This window comes from Manacus candei, unplaced genomic scaffold (assembly GCF_025592945.1).
Source record: "Manacus candei isolate 608988 ecotype Guabito, Panama unplaced genomic scaffold, ASM2559294v1 h1tg000153l, whole genome shotgun sequence".
Lineage (NCBI taxonomy): Eukaryota > Metazoa > Chordata > Aves > Passeriformes > Pipridae > Manacus > Manacus candei.
The window spans coordinates 3726739-3735781 of record NW_026138201.1 but is presented as its reverse complement, the minus strand read 5'-3'; the positions used below and the strand labels follow the sequence as shown (position 1 = coordinate 3735781).

Below are 9043 nucleotides of genomic sequence, written 5' to 3'. Positions count from 1 at the left end.
ATTAATTCATTTAGGCCTTCAGTGAAGCATTTAAGGCTAAAGAGGCTAAATCTGGTAATCTTTACAGTAAGTAAATAGCAAGCTAAAATAGCCAGTGGAAGAACTGTTTGTGCTGCTGGGTTAACACTTGAGTGTTGCTATAAACAGGAATTCAGAAGAAACATGGTGATGGTGTAAACACCTATAAAATAGGGAGTTCTTTGTGCTCAGAGCAAGAGGGGAATGTGTTTGGCTACTTAGTGCTGGCTGAGTACAGCAGCAGCAGGAACATAAAATTCCTGGTGTGCCTGTTTCCTACCAGGCTTTCCAAGAAACAAAAATAAACAGAAAACCTACACCTAAGTGTATACAAACAGCACGTAGCAATTGCCAAGCTCCACTCCTACAAAGCATGTCACACTCAAACCACTAAAACAGCCAGAAACTTCCTGAGGATAATTTCCACTGTGAATGCACCTAAAACACACAGTTTGACATGGCTGAAACATGAAAAAAGTTTGCAAACTCTGTTTTCTGTGCTCTTTGTTGCTAGAATATGGGTTACAGGGGAAAAAATTAGTTATTTGTTCTTAAGTCAATGAAAGCAATTCCAACGTGCTTCTGTAGATCTGAAAGAATAAGCCAGAATAAAACTTTTGCTCTGGTTTGGTGCCTGAAAATTGGGCTCTCATTATTTCTTACATAAGGCTCCATAACAAGCTATATAAAACACAAATGCAATTCCCTTCTTCAGAGGAGTCTGCCTTTGTCTGCCAGTGAGTCAGCATCATGTGACAGATCAATTTTCTCCAAGTGTAGGATGTGGATTTTGCATATCACACCCTCCAAGGGCACCTGTTGGAAACTTGGGTCGCCCCAGCGTGGAATTTCACACCATATGTAAGGTCGGCTCCGTGGCCTCCCAACACATCAACAGGAATGAGGTGACACCAGATACCCGAGTTTTCTGTCCTCCAGACTTGCCTTTTGATAATGGGGACACAACATTCCTTAAAAATCTCTTGGTTCTCTTGGAAACCCTGCATGTGTCCAACATCCACAGGATCCCTCAGGTCGGAGGGGACCTCAGGAGGTATGTGGAGTTCAACCTCCTGCACAAAGGTGGCTCAGCTGGGAGGTCAGCTGAGGTTGGTCAGAGCTTTAAGCAGTCAAGTCTTGAAAAGCCTCCCAGGATTTCCAGCTTCTCTGGGGACACTGTGTTCCAAAATTTAATTGTGAAGAGCCTGGCCCTGTCTTTTTATAAACCCCCCCAGGTGTGGGCAGGCTGTTGTCAGTGCCCCATCTGCAATAATAATCCAAGATTAATTTCATAAAGCAAAAAGCTAAAATAATACTAAAGCACTTTTGTCTTCAAAAACAAGTGCACAAACTCCTCTGTATTCCTGTCTCTGGAAAAGAGAGCAGCTGCTGCGAGGTGTTGCTTACCTCCGAGCACGGCTGTTTATAGTAAAGAATAAAAGACTTTGATCAGCCACTTACATTTCCTAAATTGATTCCAACATCTTTGCCAGTGGGCTCTATGGATTCCCAGCATGAGATGCTCCTGCTCATTTGAAGTGGTTGAGATTGTTTTCAATGGAGTTTTCCATTATGCTCTGCACTGTCTTCCTTCAAAGCACAGTTTGCTCACTGGGCAGGACTCCTTGTCCAACAGAATGTGCACAAGCTCTGCTCAATGCTTCTGTTTTCTTCTCATGATGTTTTACCTCCATCTATTCTCTTGTCTCTTCCCCCCCTATAGTGCTGCCTCTAGCTCTGGGGGCCCAGCACAGCAAGGTCATGATGCTGCTGAAGCGAGTCCAGAGGACGGACACCAGGATGATCAGATGGATGGAGCAGCTCTGCTGTGAGGAAAGGCTGAGAAAGTTGGGGTGACCTAATTGTGGCCTTCCAGGACCTGAAGGAAGCCCACAGGAAAAGATAGAGAGAGACTATTTCCAAGGGCCTGGAGTGACAGGACAAGGGGGAATGGCTTCAAACTGACAGAGAGTAGGTTTAGATGGGATATTGGGGAGAAATTCTTCCCTGGGAGGGTGGGGAGGCCCTGGCACAGGTTGCCCAGAGAAGCTGTGGCTGCCCCATCCCTGGAAGTGTCCAAGGCCAGGTTGGATGGGGCTCTGAGCAACCTGGGGATAGTGGAAGGTGTCCCTGCCCATGGCAGGGGGGTGGAACAAGGTGGTCTTTAAGGTCCCATTCCATTCTATGATTCCCCCTTTCTCTCTAATGCACTGAAAACAGGAGTGTTAAATGGCACAGACACAGTAATCCTGCCTGCCCTGCAACTCTCCCCTGAGCACCCCAAGGAGATCACCACTATCACACATTGCCTTTTACACAGACATGGTTAAACCCCAACAGCAGCAGCTGGACAAAGCAGCACATTAGGACAGAGGGCAAAGGGATCCACATCTCCAAGCCCCAAACCCATGCTTTGTCCATTAGGCAGCTGCAGCAAAGCAGTCATCCCCTTTTTCCTGTCAGGACCCAACAAAAGATCCCGATCTTACTGACTGAGCTGCAGACTGGGAAAGGGCAAGTGAAGATTCACAATACCCACACAAGAACTACTGGGGTGGTGCACCTTACAGCACTACTCACTCATCAAAATACTACACTGCTTTTTGAGGAAAAAAGAGCAATTTTGGCTTTCTGACCTTATTGTGTTAGTTGTTTTTAACTGTATCACAAACATAATTGGCAACATTTACTTTAGTAGGCACAGGTAAAGTACTGAAAAACCAGTCACTAGGAAGCTTTAAAAAACCTCTTTAGAGCACTTTGGGGACAAGAGGAGTCCTGCTGCTCATGATCCCAGCACTCACATGGCAGCCACTGCTCACATGGAAAAGCAACATTACATAAGGAGTTATTTTCCTCACTGCTAATTTCTTCCCAGTCATCCACTGCTTCCTGATCCCTGTCTGCTTTAGAGGCACTCTCCAGCTACCAGAGGATGCAGAATACCAGGAAAATGTGGCACAAGGAAGTGAGAGCCTATCAGTGGCAATAAGGGAGTCAAATGCCTATTTGAGTTACAAACAATAATAAACGCCAGTATCAGATATCTGCAGGTTTATTTATTTGTAAATGAGATGCCAATTATTCTGCAAACATCAGAGTTTACTTTCCCTTTCGCTTGCTCTGTAAAGGGTGGTGAACCAGCCCATCAGTCACACCAATGTTTAATTACCATTCTTGTTAATTAAACCAGATGGCCACCACTGCATTCACAGCACCGTCCCCATGGAACTCTGGCAAATTCAAGTGTGTCTGCGTGAGCCTTACAAAAAGCATACCATAACTATACAAGTTTGGAACAGAAAGCTCAGAAATTCATATTTTCAGGCAAGGAAACATCCATCAATACACCCAATTCCAGAGCAGCACCACTGATCCCGTAGGAGAAGTGTTTCCCACACAGAACCTGCAGTCTGAGCTTTGACAAAGCAGAGTCCCACGGGCTGCTGCTGCATTCCCGGTGGATCCAGAGGTGTTCCCGAGGCGGTCTGGCAGGGCCACGCTGCCCTCTGGCGCTAGGATTCGGGAAGGGGCTGGCTGGGGGTGCCGCTCCTGGTTTTCAGCTGTGACTGTGCGATATCCGCCAGGGCGCTCTGGATCTTCTCCAGCAGCACATCCCCACGGTAAACCACCTCCTCCAGCCGGGCAGCCGCCTCGTGGTTCTCCTCTTCCAACCGATAGAGACTTGCAGCCTTAGAAAAACAAGGGGGAAAAGTAAGGATTTGCAGTAGGACACCGACGTGACTTTGCTGCTCAAGGAACAGCTCCCAGGGAAAGAAAGATTCTCTTTTAGTGCTTGAATTACACACTAACGACTTCAAAGCAGCTTGTGAGGCCTGGCAGCCTAAAACTGTGCAAATCCACATGGAATAAACACCAAAAAAACCTAAATGGAAATGTTAGCTGCTTCATATCATCACTTGGTTCAGTACAGCCTTTCTGATGAGGAGTATTTATCCCCTTCCCCACTCCCTCACTGAAAGGTGCTCAGCAAGATGGCAGCACAACTTCCTTAAACCTTTCATTAAATAGCACATTTCACATGGAACTCTATTATTAAATAGCATATTTCACATGGAACTGTATTATTAAATAGCATATTTCACATGGAACTGTATTATTAAATAGCATATTTCACATGGAACTGTATTATTCAACCTTTCTTTCTTCAAGATTCTGTTTCAGAACCAAACTGCTTTTGACTTAGACAAAATGTAGTGAAATAAAACATTTTAGCTTCAAAGTATTTTAATACTTTAAAATATCTAGCAAATTTAAAATGGCTAAAACTTGTTCTAACTGGATATCAGAAAAGGCAAAGCTAAATACTTTCAAATTGGTATTTTTTTCCAAGTAGTTTTGCAGGTCTTTAAAAAGCCAGGTTTAAATGAAGTGGCAAATTCTTATCCACAAATTCACCTCCTATTCTACAACACTGATGTCTTTAATGAAGGTTAATACAGGAGTGAAGGACTTGAGAGCTACTGGAGGAGCTTATCATTTAAGACAAGCCTCAGATATGAAACACAAACCAAGACAATCTTAGTTTAAAAAAAATAAAAATAGTTCTGCCAAGTATTTATCTATCACATTTTAGAGCGTTTCAAGCACCTTCAAAACTGTTTCTTTGAAAAATGTCAGAATATTTATCTTTAATACTGCACCAAACTAAGCAGCAGAAAATACAAATCAAAACTGGAATCAGTAAGTAATAGAATCCAAGCTAACTTATCCCAAAACAAAAGAGATGGGAATTCTTGTGACATAAAATTCTGCATTAGCAGAGCAAGAAACTGTTCAAGTGTCACCTCTAAGGAAAGCATATCCCTACTGGATAACCAGCTTCTCCTTCTGGAACATCCTGCTTTTCCTGTCACTTGGATCAGACCCTGCTCAATCATGGGAGAAGCCTGTAATCTGTCTGCAGCAGGAATTCCACCTTCAGCTATTAAAAATGCAGTTCCATGAAATGATGCTAGTGTTAACGAGCCCAATTAGTATGTTCAGCAATTATTGTGACTAGGAACATCTCCAAATTTCACCTCCCCTGTTTAAAACCAAACGTGATGCCACTGTCAAGTCATTTCTGCTTGGTGTAAAGCTTTCGGGTGATCATCAGGGTTGTCAGAGAAACAGCACTCTGCATCCCTGCTCCATTCTAAAAAGAAAATACTTGATGTAAACAGTCAAAAAGGAAATAAGAATATGCTGTTTAACAGGCAAGATCTGTAGGAATAACAGAAAAAAAATTACCACAACAAAACCCAAGTTTGGCTGGTCCAAAGGAGAACTGAAAAGTGAAAGAACTGTTTTGTGACAGAGCTTAAAGGATAACCAGCAAACCCTTTAACAACCAGAAACATTGTAGAAGAACAAAAGGCTTCTGTAAGGTGTGGGCTCTGCAGCTACAAAATGAAATGTGTTCCTAATGAGCAAGAGAAACATGAAACATTATCCAAGGGGGAAAAAAAACCAAAACAACCCCCAAGACATAAGTATTGTTGCATCTGATCTATTAATATTTGAACAGCTGAGGTGAGCAGTTTCCAGTGACAGAATGTTAAAAAAAATGCTTTTAACAGAAAACTAAGTTTAAAATATTCTCACTGAGTATAACCTTATTTAGAACTAGATGCAAGTGCAGTACTTGCACTAAGCCTACGAAGCTCTCACAGGCCACTCTCATGAAAAAGTCAGGCTTGTATTGAAATCCTTTTTCAAGATTACATGGCCTAGAGGCTAAAAAATGTGTTTAAAACCGGAAAAAAGGCAGAAGTTTGCCTTGGGGAATGTTCTGGTATTTTAATTAGGAACACTCTTACCTGCAGAGCCGCTGTGGATTCCTCGCTGGGCAGGGAGTCTATGAGCACATCGATGTCCTTGGCAGTGCGGGCGATCAGGGCTGCAAACAGCTGGGCATACTCTAGGAAACACGGAGGGGAAGGCACAGAATTACTGGGAATCAGCACAGCTCTACACACACAGCACAGGAAAGGCTAGACTGAAGGATGCAGGTCTTAAAAATTTTATCCTGGATGAAGGAAACAGCAGGGTCACCACTGAGGGGAACTCCAACATATTGGAGTCATGGAATCACAGAGCGGTTTGAATTTGGGCTGGAAGGGACCTCAAAGATCATCCAGTTCCGGCCCCCTGCCATGGGCAGGGACACCTTCCACTATCCCCAGGTTGCTCAGAGCCCCATCCAACCTGGCCTTGGACACTTCCAGGGATGGGGCAGCCACAGCTTCTCTGGGCAACCTGTGCCAGGGCCTCCCCACCCTCCCAGGGAAGAATTTCTTCCTAATATCCCATCTAAACCTGCTCCCTGTCTGTTTGAAGCCATTGCCCCTTGTCCTGTCACTCCAGGCCCTTGGAAATAGTCTCTCTCCATCTTCCTTGTGGGTTCCCTTGGGAAGAGGAAGGCAGTTTCATTCCAATCCTATATTAAACAAGGTAACTAGTTATACAGAGGGCTGGGTTTTGTGCAGATGAGAAAATAGCCAGAACTCCATCACCATCAGCCAGTTAAGAAATCACTAATACCAGTATTGACTGTTTTAGTGACTGCACTAAGTACTGGGAATTAGCTCAAAACTCATTTAAGTTTTCAATCTCTGCCCTGAAATCTGCCACTACCAAAAAAAGAACAATAACAAAGACAGTGATTCAAACAGATATTTTAAATCACATTAAACACCGATCACTAGAGAAAGAATTTGACATTTTTTAATCTAAAGAAAAAAGAATTCCTATTCTGCCACTGAGAAAGTTCAGTTGCCCCTGAGAAGTGGAAAAAAACTGGAAGCTTATAACAGAGCTTAATTTAGCTCCTATATCACTGAAAGAATTGTTAGTAAAGGTACCTTAAGCCAGAAACAAAACTTTTCCATATGGAATTGTGTCCATTCAGTTTGAATTCAGTTCACTACTACTGCTAAAACATTGAATTAGTCCTTTTCAATTTATAATTTAAGACTTTATATATTTCTTTATGTGCTTGGTTCATGAATGATTTGTGGAAGCAAGAGAGAAAACACTGTAATGGCAAAATTCCACAGAGGAGATTAACATTCTCAAAGGTACACTTGACTTTAACCTAAGAAAAGCTCCCAACAACAACAAAACCAATACATCCATTTAAAACTTAAGGTCACCACTGGGTTTACCTGTAAAGAGTTTTAAGGAAGCAAACAAGCCTTCCAGCTGGCTCTTCCAACTAATTCAAAATTCAACTGTCCTAGAAAGACCTCCAAACCCGTCTCCCCTGATGTTCTAATGAAAAATCCTAATCTGAGATATAGGTAACATTTTCTTGTTGAGAAAAAGAAAAGAGGAAAAAAAGAAAATAAGGAAAAATATCCAGGACTAGAATAACACAGTTATTCATTATTTGAAATTCTTGAATCAGAGAGAACTTTTAGTTTGCTTCCCAATTTCAGTGCCTGTTCTAATTTTGGCTGGGACAGGGTAAATGTTCTTCTTAGCAGTGGTACAGTATGAGATTACATTTTATTTTGCTTCCATTGTTAAACTGTTCTTACCTGAACCCACACGTTTTGCCCTTTTTACCCAGTTCTTCTCCCCTCGGTACAGGGGGAAATGAGAGAGCAGCTACCTGGTCTTTAGTTGCCAGCTGGGGTTAAACCATGACAGTGCCTTAGATCAGTTTCTAGTCTCTCCAAAAAAATAGTAAATATAAATCCACAAATGCCAGTGGGGAGATTCAACATGACATTATTCCTTAATTAATTTCTGTGGCTACCCCATCCCTGGAAGTGTCCAAGGCCAGGCTGGGTGAGGCTTGGAGCAAACTGGTCTACCGGAAGGTGTCCCTGCCCATGGCAGGTTGGAACGAGATGATCTTTAAGGTCCCTTCCAACCCTTAACCTTCTATGATTCCATGATACGCAGACAAACACAAGTAATTAAAGGTTTATAACATAGAGAATTTTAACCTCATTCGTGATTCAATAGAACTAATGAGATCCTTTTATGAAATCCTTTCTAAAAAGGCTTCTTGGAAGTCATGGGCAGCTCGCTAACAACGTGTTTCCACAGTCGTATTGAAGCAGTTTAGAGCTGTGGAGCTGCTCTGCCTCTGCACAGACAGCAGCACAAGAAATACATCGTGATGCTTCGCTGGCTCTTAAAACCGCATTTCTGCTGCCACAATCTTACGCAACAAGCGACTTAACCTCCATCACTCCCCCAGCTCCCGCCTTGATTGTCGGCCGAGCCCGGGCTCTGCACTCCCGATGCCCAAGCCAGACTTGCCTTCCGTAGGGTTGGCGGGCTGGTCCTTGTTGATGGCGGTCTGGATGTTGCTGAAGGAGGCAGGGGGCCCGCACTGCTGCAGCACTCCGATGGCGTTACAGAACTGGTCTGCGAGCTGCCGGCAGCAATTAGCACCGCGTTAATTACCCCGTCCCACCCCAGCGCCCGGCGCAGCCCCGAGGGAGCGCGGGGAGAGCGCGGCCGCCTCACCGAGTTCACCGCGTCCTGCAGCTGCGTCAGCCGGTCCGCCATGGCCGCCCCGCCATGGCCGCCCCGCCCCGCCCGCCGCGGCGCCCCCTGCGCGCCCGGAGGAGGAACTGTGTGTGTGCGGGCACCGCTCATCCCAGCCCGGGGATTTCCCTCGGGAACGCCTTCGTTCGAGTAAAAAAAAAAAAAAAGAATCCCAAATCCCTGCGGTGCGTCCTGTGAGGCGCGGCTGAGTGGGAAACAAGGCTCAAGGGGGGACCTTATCATAGGATCGTAGAATGATAGAATCAGCCGGGTTGGAAAAAACATCCGAGATCATCAAGTCCAACCCTTGATCCACTACCACCGCGGTTACCAGACCATGGCACTAAGTGCCACATCCAGTCTCATATTAAAAACCTCCAGGGACGGAGAATCCACCACTTCCCTGGGCAGCCCATTCCAATGCCTGATTACCCTCTCTGGAAAAAATTTCTTCCTAACATCTAATCTAAACCTCCCCTGGCAGAGCTTAAGACCATGTCCTCTTGTCTTACTGATA

The 9043-nt window shown here is 44.4% G+C and overlaps 1 protein-coding gene across 1 annotated transcript; it reads right to left on the bottom strand.

Annotated features, from left to right (window-relative positions):
- Positions 1–3057: 3057 nt before the first annotated feature.
- MED21 (mediator complex subunit 21) lies at positions 3058–8596 on the bottom strand. The gene is made up of 4 exons (XM_051772520.1): positions 8506–8596; positions 8296–8410; positions 5841–5941; positions 3058–3710 (listed from the first exon to the last, which is right to left on the bottom strand). The coding sequence occupies exons 1-4, from the start codon at positions 8545–8547 to the stop codon at positions 3534–3536; spliced, it is 435 nt and encodes a 144-aa protein (XP_051628480.1). The 5' UTR covers positions 8548–8596; the 3' UTR covers positions 3058–3533.
- Positions 8597–9043: the final 447 nt, after the last annotated feature.

What these genes read in the sequence shown, in the direction of transcription:
- MED21 (XM_051772520.1), bottom strand. Translation starts at nt 8,547, where the DNA reads ATGGCGGACCGGCTGACGCAGCTGCAGGACGCGGTGAACTCG. An exon ending in GCCCGCCAACCCTACGGAAG is followed by an intron (nt 5,942 to 8,295) that starts GCAAGTCTGGCT and finishes CGTGTTTCCTAG; the next exon opens with AGTATGCCCAGCTGTTTGCA. An exon ending in AATCCACAGCGGCTCTGCAG is followed by an intron (nt 3,711 to 5,840) that starts GTAAGAGTGTTC and finishes TGTTTTTCTAAG; the next exon opens with GCTGCAAGTCTCTATCGGTT.